The sequence below is a fragment of the Anser brachyrhynchus genome (genome assembly GCF_964034855.1).
Source record: "Anser brachyrhynchus genome assembly, chromosome: 3".
NCBI lineage: Eukaryota > Metazoa > Chordata > Aves > Anseriformes > Anatidae > Anser > Anser brachyrhynchus.
This window is the reverse complement of record NC_137696.1, coordinates 27,718,702-27,741,556: the sequence shown is the minus strand read 5'-3', so window position 1 is coordinate 27,741,556 and position 22,855 is coordinate 27,718,702. Positions and strand designations below refer to the sequence as shown.

The following is a 22,855-nucleotide window of genomic DNA, read 5'->3' as shown; positions in this document are numbered from 1 at the left end:
GGATATTCGGAAACATTTCTTCACTGAAAGGGTTGTGAAGCATTGGAACAGGCTGCCCAGGGAAGCAGTTGAGTCACCATCCCTGGAAGTATTCAGAAGACATGTACATGTGATGCTTAGGGACCTGGTTTAGTGGTAGACTTGACACTACTAGGATAATATTTGGCCTTGATGATCCTAGAGGTCTTTTCCAACCTAACTGATTCTATGCTTCTATGATTCTAGGTGTCTTGTGTTAGTGCTGTCTGCTGCCGTAGACTAAACTCCACACCTTTTCCTTTTAAAACCTACACAGACAAATTGGAACAATAGATTAGCTAACGGAATTGTCCCAGATCAGCACACTTGCTGATGGTTGACATTTAGCAAGATGTAATGGTTTTAAAGCATCACGACAGGGAAGATGAGACAAGAGCTGGGCTCAAAGCACTGGGCCCAGGGACTACCATTAGCATTGATTCTACCTCACCATGAAATAAGTTACCTGTTAACCAGAAAAGGGGGTCCTCTATCTCCAAAAGGCAAATACTAAAGAATATGATATAAGATGGCCTCCAACAGAAAACATCATTGACTTATCAGTTAATTTCTTGTTACAGACCACAGCATAGCATATAGAGACGTTGAGTACTGAAGGCACGATAAATGAGCCAGCTCAGAGTTTGTGTCATCTCAGCTCAATTCCTTTTGTGTCTTGTGGTGGGTAACAAGAGGGACAGGGTTAGTATCCCAAGTGAGAATGTCAACCCTTTCCATTGCCTGGTCAAATAAAAAGATTCACGGAAATGAAGTAGCCCCTTTGCCAAGCTTGGTGCCTCACAGAGGAAAGAAAATACTTCATCTGTCTTCTGCTTGTTCAACTTTCCCATGTTATTTCAAATGCAGGTTCAACCCACTGATACATTACTTAACAGGATGGACAAAGACTATGTTGCACTGTTAGTCAGAAAGACACAGCAAGCTTCTGGAAACCTTCCAAGGGAGATGTTCTGTATTAGGCACAATTCACTGCTCCTAAATTAGGATTCTGGGCTCCCTGGATAGTCTCTGGGAAGAGACACAAGTGTTTCCAGAAGGTTGCACCTGGACTGGATGTCTGAAGAAGACAGTGCGAGTACATCTCAGATTGTTATTACATAGTAGCTTCTGTTCCACCTTTAATGTGTGTGTTTTCTACAGTGAGAACAGGGGGATTTCAGGCAGGACATCACAGCCCAGGACGCACACCCACATAGTGGCAGCAATCAGATCTAGGTGCTGGCATTCTTTTTGTCCATATGTCTTATTTCATTTTACTGAACTATTCCAGCATACGGCAAAAATTCCTAGCGGGGAGCAAGATTTGAGTTCAAATCACTTATTACAGATCAGCAACTATCCTATAGAAAAGGAATATCAGAAGCTGAGACCAAGAGTGTTTTGGCACAGTTTCAGTTTGTGTTCCCCATTTCCCCTCAACTGTAGGAGAGGTTACAAATGAGGTTTGTCTAGTTGGATACTCTGGAAATAGGACTTCAGACCTTCTAAAGAAAAAAGAAAAAAAAAAGGAAAAATAAAAAAGGAAAAAGAAAACAGCATTCTGAGAGTTGTGATAGCTTTAAGGAAATCCAAATTCAGTTGGGCACATCTAAATGTAAAAACACAAAGAGGCTGTGGCTTCCTTGCTGTCTGGGTTTCCTAAGGAAGGGTGGACCCATTTCCAGATAGCATGAACTTGGGTGGAAGGAAGGGGAAAGACACTAGCAGTGACATCCGCCATGGATCTTTGCTCTCCTTATCTTAAAATACAAAAATGTGAAACAAGAGCAAGTTTGAAAGCTGAAGACTCCAGCAGGGTTTCACATCAGTCAGGCTTTTCAGGCTAAAGTGTATCAAAAAACGGGAATGAGACAACAAACGTTAGATGTCAGGACGATTTCTGAGCTCTTGCATAGTGAGAAGGCAAAAGAGATTTAAATCTGCAGCCTTTTAGATTTACAGTCTCTCCCAGAAGCTTGTGCTGCCCCTGCTCCATTCCCAGTCCCCAGGTGGCAGAGGAGGTTACAATACAAACAATAGCCATCACTGGGGCAAGGACACTTAAATAAATGAGTCCTGCCAGCTCTCCTCCACTGACAAGGGGCTCCAACAAGGCTGTACACAAGTAGAGGGGGAGGCTTCTCCTGCAGGAAGGCCTTTTTGCATGCAGCACGACTGCAAGGATTTGAGGAACACAAGCACCAGGAGGGAGCCGCTCTTGGATGCCCGAAGGAGGGGGAGTAACACACAGAGCAGCACAATGACAGTGGACAAAAGGCAAATTTAGGCCTAATATCAGAAAGATAAATTGCTGAGAGTTCTCAGGACCGGAGACTAATCCTCAAGGGGACACAGTGCCCTCCCTCCCCACACACACAGCCCCCATTGCATAGGCTTATCACACCTGCTCTGCTGCTTGAGATCAATCACTCTCTCACGGTCAGAGAACCAGAAGAGAGATAATAGTGTCGTATTCAAGGTCTGTGTCTGGGAACATATATTTAAAAACCAGGCACACAAAGGCATAATTGCAGCCCCTCCGAACGAGTTGGCCCCTCGTGGTGTGATAACCAGCTCGTGGCCTTTAGGCTGCGTGGTCGGGCACTGCGAGGAAAGCAGAGCTGAGCCGGGAAGGAGAACTAAGGTGGAGGTAGTCCTGACGGGAGGGCTGTGAAAAGGGCAAGTTAGACATGAGGCACGTGTGTAGACACTCACTAGCAATGAAGTATATCGTGCTTTTGTTTTACTGTTATGGGTCAAGTTGTTATTTTTTCTGCCAGTTGTTTCAGGGAGTTTTAAATCTAACTGTAGACACTTTGAATCATCTATGTGTGCAGACCTGGCATTTACACTTTTTTATTTTAAAGGCATCATGAAATACAATCATGAAGCACTAAAAATGGTAAATGAAAACACAGTTTATAAGTCTCTGCAGTGCTGGACTATATATAAAAATAGTGAAGTAATGATAACAACTTTAAACATCAGTTTATAATAATAGGATTTTAAGACTGGGGAATATTATTCTAGATTTTATATATTCAAAGTAAACATGAATTTAAACATAAGAGCATAGTATTTCTTTGAGCACACCAAAACAGAAACAGACCAGGACACTTTTTATGTGTAACCTGGGTGAAGTGAAAAAATTGGACAATCTGTTTGAAAGCCAGGAACTTAGCTATGAAAATCCAAGTGCGTATTTGGACCACCAAAATATCCAAGCTATATCTACACAGCATCACGAAGCCTTTTGACTTTTGAAACATCTGTGCTAGTCAAAGTTATCAGCTTCTTTCTTCAGGGGATACACACAAACACAGATTTCAACTGCCCTCTTATACTGCCCATAGTAAGTTATCATTTGGCAAAAGACAGACAGACGCACACACGTTCTGCTTTTACAGATGGTCTCAGTTTTGAGCAGCTCATTTAGGAGGCAGTTCAGTCTCCATGCAAAGTCTTGACTGGCAATGTCTGAATTCACTACACTGACTGGCCCATGAACCTTTATGACAGATGCCAAGTGAAGTACATCAAAGTTATAGCACTAAAAACTGTTTGGAGGTATTGAGTTACTGGTCATCTTGAATGAGCACCGACATTTATTGCAGGTTCATGAAACACATCCTTTTCAAACACTGTTATGTTAAATGCATAGAAATTTACAATTTACATCAATCACTTTTTACATGCTATTATTAGCTACTGTGTTTAATGCTTATTACTCTGAGATCATGAGAGTTCTTGTAGTCTTAAATATTATGGCTTATACACGTTTTCAAGTTATTTAGTCCTTCTGTATTATGTACAAGAACATTTCAATGCAAAGATTTGGGGTACCTCTCTCTCCATCTCCCACTCCATCTTAGCTAGACTAATCGAAGGCTGTAAATCTAAGTTATGCAATGCACCTACGGAGCTGTCTCAGATTCTTGTGTACGGGCTTGAGCACCTTGCAGTTAAAATATATTAGTTCAAGTCCCATATTGTTTTTCAGCTGCAAAAGAGGGAAATGCCAGACAGCTACAGTTGAATGATAGTCTTCATTAAGACACCTTTTGGTAAGGTATCTTTCTCCAGTGATGTTAAAATTATTTCACATTGTCAAACTTCTCTGGAAAGCGATAGCATCAAGAGATGTCAGAGGAGAATTTCTTGAATTCTCCTTCTACAGCAGTATGCTGCTCACCTGGGACATATTAAGCAAGGTCCTTACAGAATTGAGAAGGTAGCAGAGCTTATCTCCTGGCAAGCCGCTGTAATCCTAGCAGTTTTCAATTTTATGATGTTTTGTTTAATACTTCTTGAATTACTTTTTTTTTTTTTAAGGTTCTGTGTGTGAAAATAAGGTTACAGAAAAGTAGATGAGAGTAAGTCATTATCTGTCATTCATGTTACAATTCATAATGCTTTAGAACAGGGAGTCATCTCTGTCTTTTTGAAGATTATACTATTTCAGTGCTATGCCAAATAAACCACCTCCTAATCATGTAACTATGACTGCTGCAAGTATTCAAACTAGTGTCAATGTAACACTGCGCTCTTTATTTCTGCCCAATTTAGTGGTGAAATACTGCTGTGAACTGTTAAAAAAGCTGAAATTTTGTACTCCCCAAATGTAAATAAGTTTCTCTAGTGAAAAAGGAGATTATGATACACAAACTGTATTTCAAGAACTTCAGAAAAAACGGGAATCAACAAAAGGAGAGGAAGGCCTGCTACATGCAGTTTTACCAATACAAGAAATACAGAGAAAAATTAGTTGTGATCAGTGTATATTAATGTCAAAATGAACGGCACTTGTCACTTAACAGATTCAATACTATGTCAAGAAAGAAACCAAGCTACTAGCGCATGTAAGAAAAGGCAAAAATTTTAGTCAGATGAGACAGATCTATGAGTAAAAACACAGAATAGAAGAAAGGGTGAATAAGGACATCGGACAGCCTTGCTTCTACGACAGCCATGAATTTAATTTCTGTCAGATTGAAAGGAACATATAGTAGGAAATGGTTTGATATTCAGCCGTGCCATATCAGATCACTTAGAAAAGATTTGGGGCAAAGCTAGAATGTATTATAAAATAGATATTTGAAACAAGCATTTGAAACATAAATAAAATATGTATATGAGCATAATTATTCCTGTAAGAAAAAGTGAAGGAGAGTATCTAACGTATTACAGGATGGCACTGACAGAACTCTCCACTGAAAGCACTGCTAAACCCATTCTTCCCACATTGTGAATCTTTTCAGCTCTGAATTAACGTGACGACTCTGTTTGACGACTTCTGTTCATTTTTGCATAGCACAAAAACATCTCCCTTAGAAAGTGGGTTTAGGCCCAAACATTAAAGTTTACTAGGAAGTTTTATGAGAGCCAAAACCTCAGCATAATCATATGCAGAAAACATTGCTTATGATTTTGCTTAAAACATAATGTGTTCTGAGGATCAGGGCACTGTAAAATAGTATTATTATAGTTAAGAGTCAGGAATGAATGATTTGCTCCTTTCCTAAGCCATAGAGAAATACGCTAGAAATGATACTAAGATAAATCTAGGAACAATTCTTAGTTAAGTGTTTACAAGGGTTTAAGAAAGTTTGTTTAACCCCCAAAGAAAAACCATCTATCTGCTCTAAAGACCCATTGCTGGAAGAGTTCAACTTGTAACACTACAATCATTGTGACCAGCCCACAGCAAGAGAACAAGTGCTATCCCTGTTGCTTTTAATACAAATCAGCACAAGTTTTAATTAACAGTAAAGGTTTGGGAACTAGAATAAACACACATTATTAAACAGCACAATTTCAATAAAAGCAACCACCAGCTGCTGCTCTGAAATGTGTTTACCTATTTGCAGGTAAATTGACATCTATCAAAACCTAAAAAAATCAAATCCAAATACAAGTTGGGCATATTACCTTTAATATACTTCAGGAATCAGATGAAAATTACGTGTCTTCAGGAAGTACTTGAGTCTATGAAACTTTCTGAAGTGGAGACCTTAGAAAAAAACCCCTCAGAACACAAGCTGCCAAATAAAGGGGGACAGCAGAGTCCTCAGCGTGTGAGACTATTTGGTACTCAGTAGTTGTCACACAGTGGTACCTAAAAACTGCAGTCAACACCAGGGCCTGTCTGAGCTCTGCATCATTTATTTTATGGGCTCTCCAGACTTCCGAGACCTTATTCTGATAACGTAAGTGAGAAGGTGAGATATAGGAGGAGAGTGGAATGACTGATGCCAGGCTGATACTACCCATGGAGTAAGCAGCCAAAGGATAATGACATGAATGCGAGGGTGGTTTTGTGATAGCGACACTGGATCCAAATTCAGGAGTCTGAGGAGATATATTATGCACTCAGAAAAGCTATTGTCTTTCTTGCAGTCTCTCTTACTTATTTAGACTGATCTTTTTTTTTTTTTGTAAATGCAAGTATGATTTAACACTCCGGGAATACTCAAAACTTAGAGAGGTACAGCGTCTCAGATGACCACTGTAAATCAACTGCTAGATGTACAGGCACTTCAGATATTACTGGCAGAAGTAAAATTTAATATAGTTTGCCAGCATGTGGAAAAAATTTAAGGTCTGACTCAATGAAGTCAGTGTGAATTTGGCTTGAATCAGCCATCTGCTACCTATATTAAGTACTATAACATTGTCTGTATAAAGAAACTCAATTCTGATCACATTTGACATTTCTTACAGCGCTAAAATTTTGTCATTTGTCAACTTGTATTTTTAGACCTCTCTTGGACTGACTGCCAGGGCTCCATATGGCAAAATTAGAAGTGCTCCTAATCCAAAGCATTTTAAAGGAATACTAACACATTAGTTAATAAGGAACAAATTAAAGCGATTGCAGATGATCGTAAATTGATGGATTTTATTTTTCTTAAAAAACATGATGGAATAATAATATAATAATTCTAAAAATCCTTTATGTTAGTATGCTACCTACTGACCCATCTACAAACACTTTGTATGAAGTTGCTGCGTTCAGAGTGATTTTGAGTATGGTGTAATATTTTAAAGGGCTTACTTTAAATTACCATGTCTTTTTTGTTGTTGTTGTTAAACTGATCAGTCTATTACCCATACTATAAATGTTATTGTAACCTGAAACACAGAGACTAAGGCCAACACAGACAACTAAGGTGTCTAACATGTTAAATAGCTTTTTTTTATTTTCCCAGATGGAAGCCCCAATCTAAGGAAGATTCTGGTTCAGGCAGATTGTTCCTGAAGAAAATGCACTAGCAACTTCAGAGACACAAACAGAACCCTGTCTTCTTACATAGGGTCTTTCTTTACTCCTTTGGATAATCAGAGATGTTACTTTAGAGCCTTTGATGTACAAGTTACAGTAAAGTCTTCCCGTGTTCAGTTTTTTCTGTTGTCTTCATGTCCCAGGCTATAGGGATCATCCCAGCCAGAACAACTACCAAATACCCTGCCCAATTCCATAAACTCCCCAGCATGGATTAGCCACAGAAACAAATCTACACATCTAAAGCCAGTAACTTGGTCACTTCATGGAGGAAATGCTAGGTAGTGACCTGGCAGCACCCTTACCCCAAGTGAGCAGGCTGCAAGAGAAGCACTACCAACCACACTTGGGCAGCACACCGCATGCACATCCAGATGCACTGTGAAATCACAGCAACAGCAAATCAAATCCTGGAAATCAGAGTACCCAAAGCTCAGCAGCTTCACTTGGGACTTGGCAATCTTCGGCAACTCTTAAAAAGGTATGTCTTAGCAGGATATAGTGCTCTTTGCTAAGATTGCGTGCAGTGGAACAGGATCCCACCTATCCTTGCTTGCTCGTAAAACCTATAAAAACTCAATTTTTTTTTCTCTCATGAGTTTCCAGGTATAGGGTAATGCATAACATCACTAGCCTTCACTGGAACCAGCTCCTCTTCTCTTCCATTCTCCAAGAGTCTTGTGCTGGCTTGAATTTTGAGTCTGTGCATGAATTGACAGAGACGATGTCCACACACACACACACAAACAACTGTTAAACTTGTTCTATGTCAATGATTGCTTCTTGTCCAGCTATGTGATTTAGAAAGAATAAAGAGGTTAGTAGGGAGGCAACGGCAAAGTCACAAAAGACAAATACAACAGTGATACTGTTCATTAGCCAAGTACGCTAGCTCATTTTAATCTAAGAGTACATTACATCACAACTCCTTATCTGTTCCTATTATTTTTTAACTGTATCAAATTTTAAGAACCTATAAATTATAATGAAAATACAACACTAATCTTCATTGCCTACCTCACCATTGTAAAAGCATTTATTAATATAAGCCATAGGAAGGGGTCTCCTTATGCAGAACACAGTTATGGAAAGCTCACTCAGAATAAATCTCAATTTTGAGCTCCCTAGCTCAAAACGTCCCATGTTCTGTAGAGGTATTAACTAGGACCTCCCTAAGGCCCATGTCTCAAAGGCACAGCTGTGAGTAACAGCTGATTTGACAGGCACTACATGAATGTTACACACTGCTTTGGAAAGGTCTGACTGAAGGTCAATTAAACTATCAAAACATTGGTTTCTTTGAGGCTTTCTGTTGTCTACCGGATTTATTGCCTAGCATGTTACATACACCCCTCACAGCAATTGCACTCAGTCAGGTGCAATGATTAAGGAGAAAGCTGGATAATAATGCATGGCAACAGCACAGTTTATTTCTTAACCTTTTTATTTTCTTTAGATTACTAGCACTGCAAGTCTTAGCTCTTTATAATTAAAGGCCTCTGTGGTGCACAGAAAATCCTCGAATTGCTCTCGTTACAAGCATTTAGAGGAATCTGGCTCTAAATTTAGTTAGGAGTTTTAAAAGACCTAAAAAATATTTTATTATATACCTAGGAAAGAACGCTACTCTACTTAAACCATGTAAAATCACTTCAGTTTTTTCTGTAGAGTTCAAGCTTTTACCCTCTTCCAGTCACTGAGATATATAAGCACTAACATCACTACCCTCAGACAAACCAAAGTGGTTTGATTGTCATCTTCTATGTCCCTTCACTATGAACATTAGAACAGAAAAAGCCAGGCTTTTCCTCCAGTGATTCATAACACACCAAGTATATGATATCACAACAGTCTATGAAATCTATCTTCTGGTATCTATGTCAAATAAATTAACACAATCAGCATAACCAAACCATTACACAGATTCGGCACGAGGGTACATACCAATTATGACATACTATGCAGTTCCACCTCTCAAATTCAGTTTCTCTGAATGATGATGTAGACCAGCTAGCATCTCCATGACCAAATGGTATCTGTCACTTGAGTAAACACTGTAGTTACACAAATAGAGTGTCTGAAATCTATTTTCTCAGTCACAGGGTTTAGATCAATATTTCTAACTACATCTTGGAACTTCTCTGGGTAAGAAAAACTCAGAGCGCGATATTTTACTTTATGCATTTGAGCCTTCTAAATTGACTTTGATACTACTGACAGTAAGCCTAGAAAACACGTGCTTTAACTGTGCCTTTCTCTGCAGTATTAGTTCTCATTTATATGCTTCGTGGGAATAAGCACAGTATTACAAGGCACTTTATGCCCATTTTTATAACTACTGATGCTACATATGTCACATACATGAATCTCTCGTACATACATCTCTCGTCATCATTGAGAAGTAAATAATATTCACTTACTATTGTTTCCACCCGTATTCTCTAGTATTTAATAGTAGGTCTAGAGAGTAACTGGCAGAAAGGGCAGTTTAAAATGTTTTACTGCACTATATACATAGATTCATAACAATAGCAGCGAGAGCACAGCTGACCTCCACAAGAGTTTATTTTTGTTAGGATTTGGTTAGGATTAATAGTTAAAAATATTCCCCAAACACGCTCCACTGCCTGGTCTTCCAATGAACAGTTACAGCCCTGCCGTTGTTCAAGGGCTGCACAATGGTCTGAACAGAAGCCTGTAAGACAGCAGTGGAATAAGGGAAGTGCACTCAGAAAAAGCCGCAACCATGCTTCATCCCAAACATTATTGATCTCTCAAGCCCTGGCTTCAGCAAAGGGAGAGTTTCTTTGCAATGCTTTATATTCTTGAGATGGTTTATATGGAGAATTCAAAGTCTAATGCCCTGGGGCAAAAACTAAATTAATCATAATCTAATTTACAGTTACAGAAAAAAATCTAGACAACATCAGGCTTTACTACATGTAATGGCTTTATGAAATATATAAAGGTTACTCTTCTATAAAATATATATTTTTTCATTCCAAAATGCAAATTTTAATTCATATTTACTCAGGACTTTCTTGTTTAATGATTTAAACTTACTTCTATAAGAAAGACACACAGTGGCCAAATTAAAGATTTATTATAGTGTTTTTATTAACAAACTTTCATTGGAAAGTTCTGGGCGCATTAACATAGGAGGCACATTGGCTTCGATGTTTGGCATTTGACAATCAACAGAATTGCACTTCACTGTCACAGCCTTGCTACAACAGTGTGAATTTTCATGGCAACCTTCACAGTGAGCCTCTCCCACTGACCTATTCAGCAGGTGGTTTTCATCATTTTGGTCAGCATTCAAAACCTGGTCGTTCTGCAAAGAACGCTGATCTATCATCTTGCTCTCAGCTTTCTTTTTCTGCTTTGACATAGAGGCTTTCTTGCTTTCAACCCCGTTTGCTTCTGTGCCACCCTTTTCATCACACTTGTCCGTCTTCTGGCAGAATCCCTTGTGGTTGTTGGATACACTGTTCTCACATTCGGAGCAATGAACAATGAGAGGACCTACACTGCGGCAGAGAAATTGCGAGGAACTCATTACCTTTGGAACTGTTCTCATGTTTTCCTCCGGGTTTTGGTGAGCGTGTGAATCTGTCCTGTTTATTCTCTGATGTGTCTGAAACTGTTGCACTGACTGGAGGAAAAAATTTTTAGGCAGCGAGTTCTGCGTCATCGTTCTTTTGAGCCTTCCTTGGAGGCAACTGCAGTGGAGGACATGCTGGACTGGGTGCACATAACCTTCAGCAGCTTGCTGTAAAGCATTTATGGGACCCACAGGGTTTGGGATCTGTACAGCTCCAGGTGAAGGAGAGCACTGGTAACAGAAGGGATTGCTTAGCTGTTGACAGGAGTGCGGACTCCACTGGACTGCTACTTGTTTATATGGATCTGGACAGCTGCACTGCCTGTTTTGAGAGAAAATTGGGCATAGAGCATGTTGGTCGATAGACTGTAACACAGCTGAACCAGCAACGTTTTTTATGCTTTTGCTCACTTCACTATTGTATACCGAATGCATAGGCATGCAGGTGTTTTGGGACCTGCTACTGAAGAGTTCTGAGCAAATATGAGTTTCCTCATACGTCACTTTCTCTGCAGGGTTACAGACACCAGCTTGTGATGCCAGCGGTTCAAGCTCATAGTGCTCATGCTCCATTTCTGGTTTTTGACTTCTGGAGTCCAGCTGATACTTGCTAATGGGATGCGATTTATTTTGACCTCTGCCTCCTTGGGCTCCTGAAAGGGTCTGAGAGAAGGCATTACACCGCAATTTTTTTGGTAGCGGGATTTGGCCACAAGTGCCCTGAGGTCCAAGGCATCGGCACATGCACTGGAAGAAGAACGTTGCAAAAGCCCAACTAATGCACATTATAAGCATCATGAAAGTGCCAAGCTGTGTGTATGCCAACACTGTAGAGGGCATCATCATTGCTCCAGCTACAAATGTTGTCAGTGCAGCCATTGCAATAGCAGAACCCATACGGCTTAAAGAAAAAATCACCTTTCCCTCTCGGTCAGGGTCAGGAGCAAGGCGATAAGCCACTCCATAATGAACAGCAAAGTCTACTGATAAGCCAACAGCCACAGAAATAGTGACAGATTCTAGCACATTCAGCTCCCATCCAAGAAGAACCAGAGAACCTACAGTGACAAAAATAGTTCCAGCTATTGAAACTATTGCGTAAAGGCTTATAATTATATTCCAAGTTGTAAGAAGCATTACACTAAATGCAACAGCAACCGAAAGACCCATGGCAATAAGAGTACCATCAGAAAGACTGTCCTGAAGATCATAAAATTCTAAATTGCTTACAAACCAACCATTGCTAAGGCCTTCAGGAGCAGAACTAAGCTCATTTGAAATCCATGAGTCAACCTCTTTGTAGAACTGATGCATTTTCTCATAAGCCAGTGTGAAGAGGTAGGTGCTTTGGAACTCCAGCACCACTGCCCTGATGGTGTCATTAAGGTCGAAGCGAGGCCCTGGGGTTTTGCTATCTAAATGGTACCCTGTGCTTCTTTCTAGCTCCATTATAGCTCTCTTGATGCATAACTCAAAAACTTCTTGTTTGTATGGAAAGCTCCAGTGGCTGCAGCAGGGGTAGAGAGATGGCTCATCACAGTCCTGATTTTCCATCCACTGCTTAAATGTTTCAATAAAACAGCTTGTGAAGTCTTGCTCTTCAGTCTGATAAAAGAATGTTTGATTTCTTAACTTCTGACAGAAGCGCAAAATCCAAACCTGTGAAGCGGGGCTAGCAATATTAAAACTACTATCTAGTTGCAGCTTTCCTTTACTTTTAGGATTTAAAGGGTCACCATTATCTTCAGGAGTGACACCCCAGATTACTGTAATAGGCATGTGGAGCTCCTCTCCGTGGTGCACACGTTCAAACATAAAAAGTTTTTTGTATTCTGCATCATATCGTTCAAATGGGTGAGAAGACCTAAATACCTGAAACTCAGAGAGCTCCAATGACGGCAATTTCATCTTTGGATTTACACACACAATATATGCTCCACCGATTGTTAAGGCAAGGAACCAGAAAAGCCAAATATAACGGAATTTGATAACAATGCATGGCAAAACTTTTTCAAAAAATATCCTGGATGCTTCTGAGACTGCAAAAATAATCTTGTGGAACGTTTGGCACAACACTGTCCAGCAGTTTTTGTTGTTGTATACCCTCTGCTGAGGTTTTTTAAAGCAACTGAAAATATTGAGAAGATACCGTTCATGTAATACGACTACAGCAGGTAGCCAGGTAACCATCAAAACATAATTTACCAATATAGCAGTGCCGGCATAAACACCAAAACATCTGATTGCTGTGATATTGCTGACATAATTAGCATAGAAGGCAGCAGCGGTAGTAAAACTGGTGACAAACATGGAAAGAGCAGCGTGCTGCAATGTGATGCTCACTGTCTCAGAAGTTCCAGCATGAGGTTTATCAAATTTTGTGTAGTTCCAAACATCACATAATACAAAAGCATCATCCGCTCCGATCCCAACAAGAATAATTAATGCCGTGAGATTCATGAATGGAAAGAACTCAAAATTAAATACTACCCGATAGAGAAAATAAGAAACAATCAAGGAACTAATTATTGCAAACATAGTCATCAGCGTGATAAACATGGACTTCGTGTATACACACATAACTAATAAAACAATTACAATGGCTATGGCAGGATACACAGTATCCATCAATAGGTAATCTTGAAACAAACTATGTTTTATTCCAAACTCAATCCCCGTGACAGTTGTTACACCATCAGAAGAGTTCCAGTTCTCAAAGTTGTCTAGGTAAATACTCATCATGCTTTCTCCTTTCTCAGTTGGAGAGAAGAGCATGCTATATTTTAAAGCTGGTAAGACATAGTCAGCTGTCTTTGGGCTTAGGAAATCCTTGTCCACTAGATAGTGAAGGATCTGGTAAACAGCATTGTACTTGGTACATTTGCGAGGCACGTTTGTACACTTGAGTTGGTCCTTCCTTTTGGCATTCATATCCCAGCAGTCCGGCCCCAGGGTCCCATTGTAGTAGTATTTGGCACATGTGCGAAGCAGCTTTAGGGTGTGAGAGACATCTCGTTCTACAATTTTTTGACACGATGACCTGTTGTTTAGAATGGCAATATAGTTGCCCAGAGTCCAGCTGGGACAGCACGAAGCAGCAGTGGCTCTCTGGCAGAGATCGCCAAACTGGGAATGGGATCTGATCTGTGTAAAAACAGGCAGAGCCAAAAATTCATTTTAAAGTAACCACCTGAATTTTTAGAAACATTCAGACACACAAAAAAATCCTTAAGTGACAAAAATTCAGTTTACAGTCCTTTTGTGTTAACATTTTAAATTCCTATTTCTGCATGCATTGGTTTTGATCAGTGTCCTCTTATATACACCAGACTGAACCAGCAGTAACTCAGTGTTCTGACTTGTCAACGCAGTGTAGATTTGGCAGAAGAGTTAAGAATACTGTATTTCTATTGTTTGAAGATGCACTGAGTTTTCTTCCAGACTGAGGGTGGTTAATTCTCTTCTATTATCTCATACTATAGTCCTGAAAAGAGACCATCAGCTATACCTTAACAAAGTTTCATTCTGCTTTCAATCACATACTGACGTTCCTAGGAGAAGCAGGGATTTACCATCCAGAAGAAAGGACATGACAGCTTTTACAACGACTACCATCATCTGACCTATCTTCTACAACCCTCACTTTGAGTTTTTTCTTGCTCTCATATAGCTGACAAACATTTCTCCCGAACAGGTCAGCATGCTGCTGCCTAGGCATTGCTTGTCCAAGTCATGCAGAGATTTCCAAGTCACAACATAATTCATCTGTGGCATAAGGCCCCATAAAATAAGTGTTGTTGCACAGAGATGGCAGTCGTGCCTCTGAACATTGCACCCACCATGGGAAGAAGTCCCGTGGGTCAGCACAAGAGTGAAGGAACAGAGAAAGATGCAGCAGGAAGCCCAGAGAAGTTACAGGGACAACCAGGCACCAGCGGCAAATGCAGACAAGGCACAGAGCTAGGTCACAGTGAGGGGAACCTCTGTTGTCAGCTCAAGTCAATGCCCCAAGCCGTGGAACTTCTATCAGAGCTTTATGAAAATGATAGCAGTTTTAACATTTTGGTTAAGGAATCTCCTTGCCTAAATGACTGTTAATCTGGTATGTGGAAAGTCTTCTTTGACTTTAAGAATATTCCAGATTTAGTTGAAACTACTAAGTGCAGGACTTAACTAAACTGCCATAAGACACTTTTGGCAAAATTAAAGCATCTTTAAGTAAAATTGAAACTGCTAAGTAACAATGTTAGATCATGGAAATTTTTTCAAGTTGGTAAAACTCATTCTTTATGCAGCAGAGGGAATTTAAGTCTTAAAATTTTCATGTCTGCTGCTATACAAAATTTTCTGGCTTGTTGTATGTGCTGAATTAGAATTAATCCTTCAAATACTTAGATACATGTAAAACTTCAGTCTTAATCAAGTTGCCTATAATGAACACATTTTAATAAAGTCATTAAAGCTATGTGCTTAAGAGTTTACAGGATTGGGACCAGAAATCATTACCCATGTATATTTTAGATCACCTCAATTCAAAACATACTACTTTGCTTTTCTAGCAAAATTGCATGGGTTTATTATTAGCAATCATTTATAATGCAGACAAAACCTTGCAATTGGGGATTCTCATGACAGTTATAAAAGCTTTAATATGGACTTAATTTTGTCAACCAATTTCTGAACAATAACAAACTGGCATTCCAAAAAACCAGGATAATTCACATTTGATTGTTTCCAGATAAAAACACTCACACATGCAAACACAGGAAAAACCGAACAACCTATTAAATAAAAGGAAGCACTGGAATAGCCTATCTGTGTTTTTCATGGCACACCTCCAGGTTTATCTTATGAGGATATAATAGGCAAACCCTTGGGTCAGGCAGGCAAATTGGTAGGAAAGGATTGTATTGTCTTCTCTGCATATTCAAGTTCAAAACAGGACAATGAGGGTTATATGCTGTTCTTCAACACTTGCTGCAGGCCATAAACATTCACCGGTAAAGTAACTGCTGCCAAAGATAAAGTAACATGAGCTGGCAGCTGGAAATGAGAAATTAAAATGCAAAATTTAGCTTGGGATAGCTTATTAAAACACTATGTAAAATGTTAATACATTGTAGCATTGGGCTTTGTTAGTGATCCAAAGGTATGGCAAAGGCCATTTTGCTGTTGCCTAACTTGGTCTGCCACTGGCAAGATTTCCATTTGTTCTGGAACAACTAAAGAAACCAAGCAGTGCAACCTGCGCACATGCTGCGTCTGTAGGCAGACCTGCCCAAATGGATATATGAAGTGACAGAAATCACAAATACGTGTTTTTGGGGAAGCAGTCTGAGAAGATAATTTACAGTCTTTGAAGTTTATAAAATAACTGTTTACGGTTTATAGGGAAAACATCCTGCAATTACCAGCTGAAAGAAAGGGCTCTTCTCATTCAAGTAGTTACAACATTTCTTACAGCTATTTTGTATATAATATTTCCATGAAGATTATAGGACTACCATATGCTGAGCAGCTGTACAATGAAGCCCCTGACTGTCAGTAAAATATACAGTTAAAGTAGATACAAGCAGATGGGAATACAATTATCACACAGGATATATTGTTAGCTCATATTAAAAGCAAATACTACGTGGTGCTGAAATCCCACTTGTCATTCAAAAATTACATAAACACTAAGGTTCACATTTCCAGAAAACACTGTCCAATCTTGGAATACAGAAAGTTTTGCCACTCATTTGAACAGAAACAGAATTTTGACCCTCAACAGTGATGAATTCAACAACAAAACTGACTACAGCCAGAGGAGATTCGGTAAGACTGGAAGGCCACAGAAGTGTCAATTTCTTCTGATAGCTACAGGGCAAGTCAGCCTCCTCTCTAGAGACTGGTTGTTAGCTGAACTTCACGTTTAGAAGTGGGACTTACGTCAGCACTTCATTTGAGTTCTAAAAAGTGTTAGAAATGCTCAGAAATTGTTAGAATTGTTTAGAAATGTTACTTGTAAATAGCAAGCATTTAAAAAAAAAATAAAAAGGAAAAAAGCTTCAGCCTTTTCTCAACCCCAAGTGTCTTATTTTTATTACACATTTACATATACCAACCAGCAATACCTAAAACACCTAAACATATCAGTTTATTTTGTCAACTACCTAGCTAAAAAACCAAGCCACTATCATGCTGCGCTACTGTTGTGCTCAGCTGATGTGCCTGATTATTCTCAAGTAAATACGTAAATTACAACACAGATCCATAGAAACATTATCTGCAACAAATACTCTTTATGAATATTTACATCATTCTGGATGTGGCTGAAGGAGACAACATTTTATTTTCTCAGGTGTTCTTATTCTGAAGGATGAGCTATTTTCATGGAGTCAAGATGTGTGGTGCTTGTTTTTTTACTTTCATGCTTCCCTCAGAAAGTAAAGCCATATTTGAAATACCATTTTACTATAAAAGTATGCGTACAGGGAGGGAAAAAGTCATCAGAAGTAATGTGAGCATTAAAAACAGTATTTTTCAGAGGTAATTAACTGTGTTTATTTTCTTACACAGATGTATTATTTTTTATTCAGACAGCATTGTTTTGCAATGATTGGTATCGTCCTATACATAGGACAATATATAATCCTCCTCCACCCCATTCTGGATGGCATTAGTAGCAAAAACAAATTCCTCTGTATAATCTAATTGTAGAGATTGTTGTTTGTTATCTTCCTCTGTACACAGACTGACCATTTTACAAGGATGTGAACAATGTCAAACGCTCTCATATACTGTTGGATGACAATGGGCAGCAAAATGAAGCTCAAATAAATGCTTTCTATCTGCATATTAAATAATAATACAACATCTTTACTTACCCTCAAGTTATCTACATTGCACATTGACTTAATTGCATTCAAATTCCATAAATTCTCTCCTTCTGTTGATGTAAAAACCACTCGTGAATAGCGATCACCTGAAATTACAGGAGGACGGTTTATGGACTATTTGGTTGTGTCTGACATCAAATACTGATGTAAAATCCCACCATTCCAATGATGCCAATGAATTTTTTTTTCAGGTCATGGGAATCCACCTCCTTTTTAAGATGATAATATATTTATCTGTAAGACTTAGTCCACATGAAAGTTTCAGTTTCCTTAAAGTGCTTGTAGTAAACATGGCATCTTAAATATTATATACCACTTAGAAGCTCTACAGACTTCTATTCAAGCAAGTTATCTTCTGAACTATGACAAACAAACAAAAAAAAATCCAACAACAGAAGATCTAATCAGCAAACTATGAAATTATTGGCACAGCATAATGTCAGTGCATAGATAATAGAAATCAAAGGCTGATTTAGTAAGACATTCAGGAATGTAAATAATAATTATAAAGATGTTTCTACAAGACTTTTTGCTTTAGAAGCAAATGACTGCAGTGGAAATTGTGATATCCGTAAGGCCATTTTAAATAATTCTACAGTTTAGATACATGCAGCTTAAATTAAAAATTAAATCATATTTATTAGAAGACAGCTTTTAGAAAAAGAAATCATTACTTAGTGGCAGAAGTCCTTTATGCATAGCTGACAAGGGAAACATATATACATGGACATATATATGGTACTGAGTAACAATATATGGTACTTTGGGTTAAGAAACATTATCACTTTAATTATATTTCCAAAAACAAAAGGTTGATTTTTTCCCACTGCTGAGAATATGCAGAGCTGTTGCCCTTCACAGAACTGCAATGAAAATACTCAGTGGTAGTGCCTTATGATCTCTGGCTGTGCTTTAGGATCAAGGAAACTGAAATCTGCTGATCCTAGAGCAGACACAGAAGGATACCAATGACCAATACGGGTCAAGAGGAAAACAACCGATTTCTTTACATAACAAACTGGAAACTCCCATAGAAGCACAATCCCTTCACGACTGACACAACTGAGACTATGCAGGAACAGTAATGGAAAGAATGAGACTATACAGAAATAGCTGGCGGGAGTTAATTCTGCTTCAAGCTATAGTTAATGCTCAGTAGTGTTTCTAATACATTTCCTCTTCCTTATGAAATAACTTTTCAGTCTAATTTGGTTCTGCTCACAATGATGACATTGTTCATACTGTCTCACTTTACATGTAAAACCTCAGTGTAATTGAAAAATAAATAAATCTGTTTTTCACCTGTTTTTACTGCTCATTGCTTTCTCTCTCAGGTCAATAATATAAACAAATAACTTCATAATTACGTTTTTGTGCTCTGTTATCAGTCTTCACACATACAAGTAGCAGCAACAGAGCCCAAGTAGGCATTCTTTGAATAAAGGTGAGATCTACATCTGCTAATGTGTGTAATCTGCCATAATGTAACTTACCAATGTTTTGTCTTATGCTTTGTAAAAAGTTTAATAAAGACTTCTTTGTCCTCCAGTTTAATTTAAACATTTTCAAAAGCCTTTACTACTTTAAGAATTTGCTGGATTTTTGGTTGGTTTTGAGATCTTTTGGTTTTGTTTTGTTTTTAAAAACAGCCTAAATTCTGGGCAGGATATGACCTGTGGATGTCTTTTAGGAAAGAGTCTCATATAAACATCTAGAGGAAAAGTAATTTGTTTTAGGTGGTTTTCTTTTTTTTAGAGTTGATGGCACAGACAAAACACAACTTCTTCCCCAGTGTGAGTTAAGTGCTATGTCTATAGGCATACATAAAACACTGCCCTTACACTGATTACAGCATTATCAACAACAGAATATCTTTACAGGAAATGGAACCACTTTAAGGACATAATTGCTTCCTAGGAAGAACCAATAGAATATAACATTTTAGCCCAATAATTTCAAAGGCTTCTGCACATACAAAGAAGGTGTTTATCATGAATATACTAAGCAAAAATATTTTCCTAATCAGGCACACAATAGACAGAAGAGCTCAGAAATGATTCAACTGTCAGAAGCTTATTCTCCTTACATCATTTCTCCACTTACTTGGAATATCACAGAAAAAGGTATCCTTGTGAAAGTTCCATTCTGCTTGCCTCTTTTCTCTTTCATAGTGATCATCTGACCATCTGTCATCTTGATGACTGAAATGGAATAAATGGCTTTAACTTACTTCACCAAAGAAATTGTTAAAAGACGTATCCAAACAAGTTACACATCTCATTAGCTCTTCTATTACAGTGTGACTTCTTTATTCAAGAACTGAAACATTCACTGCATTTTTTCTTATTAGAGACTTCAAAGGCTGACACAATATTTCAAAAATCTTATGATGGGAATTATCTAGGTCCTTGAAAATTGTAGATGACTAGATCCAATACGTATTGAAACCATTCACACTATATACAGTAAATTCAGTGGGTACTAGAGCAAGTGCTATGTACACTCAAAAAACCATGACAGAATAAAATGAATCTTTAATACAAATTCTTACCTTTTAGCTTGCTCATCTGCATATTTAAAAGGATAATTTGCAAGTGTTGCTTTGTACCCTGTGTTTTTCACCATATTGTTCCATGTAACCAGTCTCTGTCCTATTGCTGTCCCTCTTGGTTCAAAACCCTAAGAAAGAGTATTATAAAATTCCATTAATACTTTTAATTCTTTAGCTCAAACAGGAAAGTGGAAACATGACCAAAGTGATGTATAGTTTTCATTACGAAGCATAGTTATTCCAGGCATCTGCTCTAAATGTAAAATGTTTTATGACGGGCCAGTTTGACAAAATAATGACCAACTATATACACTGACAAGGCATTCTTGCGCATATTACTTATCTCCCCGAGAAATGGTGATTATTTAGTCTACTAAATGTTCAACTTACTTTTCAGAGTAAGGGTATTCTGTAATGTTCTCTTCTGTATCTTAATTACAACTCTTTACTGATTTTTATGATCTTTATGATCTTTTTTTAATGATCTTTATGAATAAAAACTTTATAAAGTTTATAAAGTTTTTTATGAATAAAAACTTTTGATCTTTATGAATAAAAAAATTAATTAAAAAAATATATATTTTTCCAAGAACTAGGCAGGTCTTCCATTTCAAAAGTGACTTTGAAATATAATTAGAATAACTTGACTGTTTTCAGAAAAAAGCCATTACATATGGATATGTACAGATGCATGCTACTATAATACAAATAACAATAAATTACAGGAGTAGTATATCCATATTTGAGGATGGAAAAAAATGTATTTTTTCCATAAAGCTACTCATGGGTAAAATAGCTCAAGAAAAATAAGAAATGAGCACAGTATTTAACAGAATCTGATATAGATTACTTTCAGTCTTTCAATATGGATATCATTTCATCCCCAGAAGGCACTTGGAATACCCTTTCCTTTAATAGATCCTGGCCCTCACTCTTTGAAACTTGATTTAGAACGTATGGTCTGTGTTGTACTGTGCTGTACATCTAAAACTGGGATGAATTTACATTATCCAATGTACAGCAGTTCTGTTGTGGGGCACATGAGATTCGAATGACAACATGCAGAACTAATTGAAACTCATGGATAACACACTGATGGCAACTGCACCTTTGTTATCACTCTTTGTTACCAATGTCAAAATCTGATACTTTTAAAATTATTTTTGCTAAAGGAATCACCAGGCTCTTTAACATTTCATTTCTTTCATGGATCTATCAGACAAAGCTTGATTTTGCAAGCTTACTGCTGATGGAAACTCAATGGAAATTGATTCCCAAAGAGATTCAAAGTACAGAGGATCTTTTCAGGCACATTAAGCGTCAGGGGAATATACCAGTTGCTTTACTTGCATCCACTGTTTACTGCTAATATTGAAAAAACATCAAGCCAAAAATACTTATTGGACAGTACAAGTGACTACTATTCACTTACCAGCAATGGATCTGAGAAATCTGGAAGATCTGGAACTAATATTCCAACCAGTGCACACACCACTATTAACACAGTACACATGCCCAGGACCACCACAGGCCAGTCAGCTATCAGCGCAGCATAGCTACATGGAGAGCAGCAGAGAAAAATATGTTACAGAAAAGAAAGTCATGCAGAAACAAACCTCCTCCCTCCTGAAACACTCTACTCGTACATAAAAAAGCTTTTCATATCAGACACAGGAAAAAATGCAGTCTTTATCTTAGATTTTATTTATACTGCTACAGAGGTGATTAATTATGGGCTACTGAAATAGATATTTCTGTTGTTCAGTACCCGTTAGGAATTTAAACTGCCATAGGAATCATTTATGTAACATTTTTATATTAAAAATGAAAAACAAACATATGTGAAATGAAAACTCTAAGTCTAAATACAAATTTCTGAGATTAGTATTTCTTCCTTAACCTTACACTTAATTTCTGGCATGGATATTATCCTTGTTTGGGACCACTAGAAAATAAATGTTTTGTTAAAAAACTCAGGATAGAAAACATCACAGTTTCTTCTTTGAAAGTTTAAGCTTTTTTTAAAAAAAAAATGAGAGGAAAAACAGATTTTTAAGCAGAACCCAAAAGAAAACATTTCCTCTATATTTAAAACTGCCATTTATAAAATATACTCAAAACCTATATTCTGACTATCCACAAAATCTGTTTTAAATTCAAAGATGAAAGGGAGTTGCAACATGACACAAGCTAATCAGCATTAATGTTTTAGTCTTCTAGAATAACATACATCCTTGGACTTTAACTCCCGGTATGTTCTCAACTTTGAGAGTGCAAGAGTTTTACAACCAAATCTAATTTTCATTATTTTTGGAAGATATTTTTTTTCTGTTAAGTTGACAAAAGGTATCAGGAAAGAAAACGAAACCCAGAAATCTTAATTCCTTAACATTTTTTCTTCAAGTGAAGAGCTGAACTCATACAGCTTATGTTTCAAGGGTAACATTGTCTAATCTAGGGATCAAAGACTACTGAGAGTCCCACAAAGTTTAAAAGGCATTTAAAAAAAAAAAGAATTG

General features: G+C 37.9%; 1 protein-coding gene across 10 annotated transcripts in view; it reads right to left on the bottom strand.

Moving 5' to 3' along the window:
- Nucleotides 1–10,392: 10,392 nt before the first annotated feature.
- Nucleotides 10,393–22,855, bottom strand: part of DISP1 (dispatched RND transporter family member 1) — an 89,264-nt gene continuing 76,801 nt past the window's right edge. For all 10 annotated transcript variants that reach the window (XM_080586656.1, XM_080586659.1, XM_080586658.1 and 7 more), the window contains 5 exons: nucleotides 21,769–21,892; nucleotides 20,337–20,464; nucleotides 19,889–19,986; nucleotides 17,774–17,871; nucleotides 10,393–14,048 (listed from right to left, as the gene is read on the bottom strand). In XM_080586656.1, coding sequence (XP_080442782.1) covers nucleotides 10,404–14,048; nucleotides 17,774–17,871; nucleotides 19,889–19,986; nucleotides 20,337–20,464; nucleotides 21,769–21,892 — 4,093 coding nt within the window. In that variant the 3' untranslated portion in view covers nucleotides 10,393–10,403. The remainder of the gene's footprint in view (nucleotides 14,049–17,773; nucleotides 17,872–19,888; nucleotides 19,987–20,336; nucleotides 20,465–21,768; nucleotides 21,893–22,855) is intronic.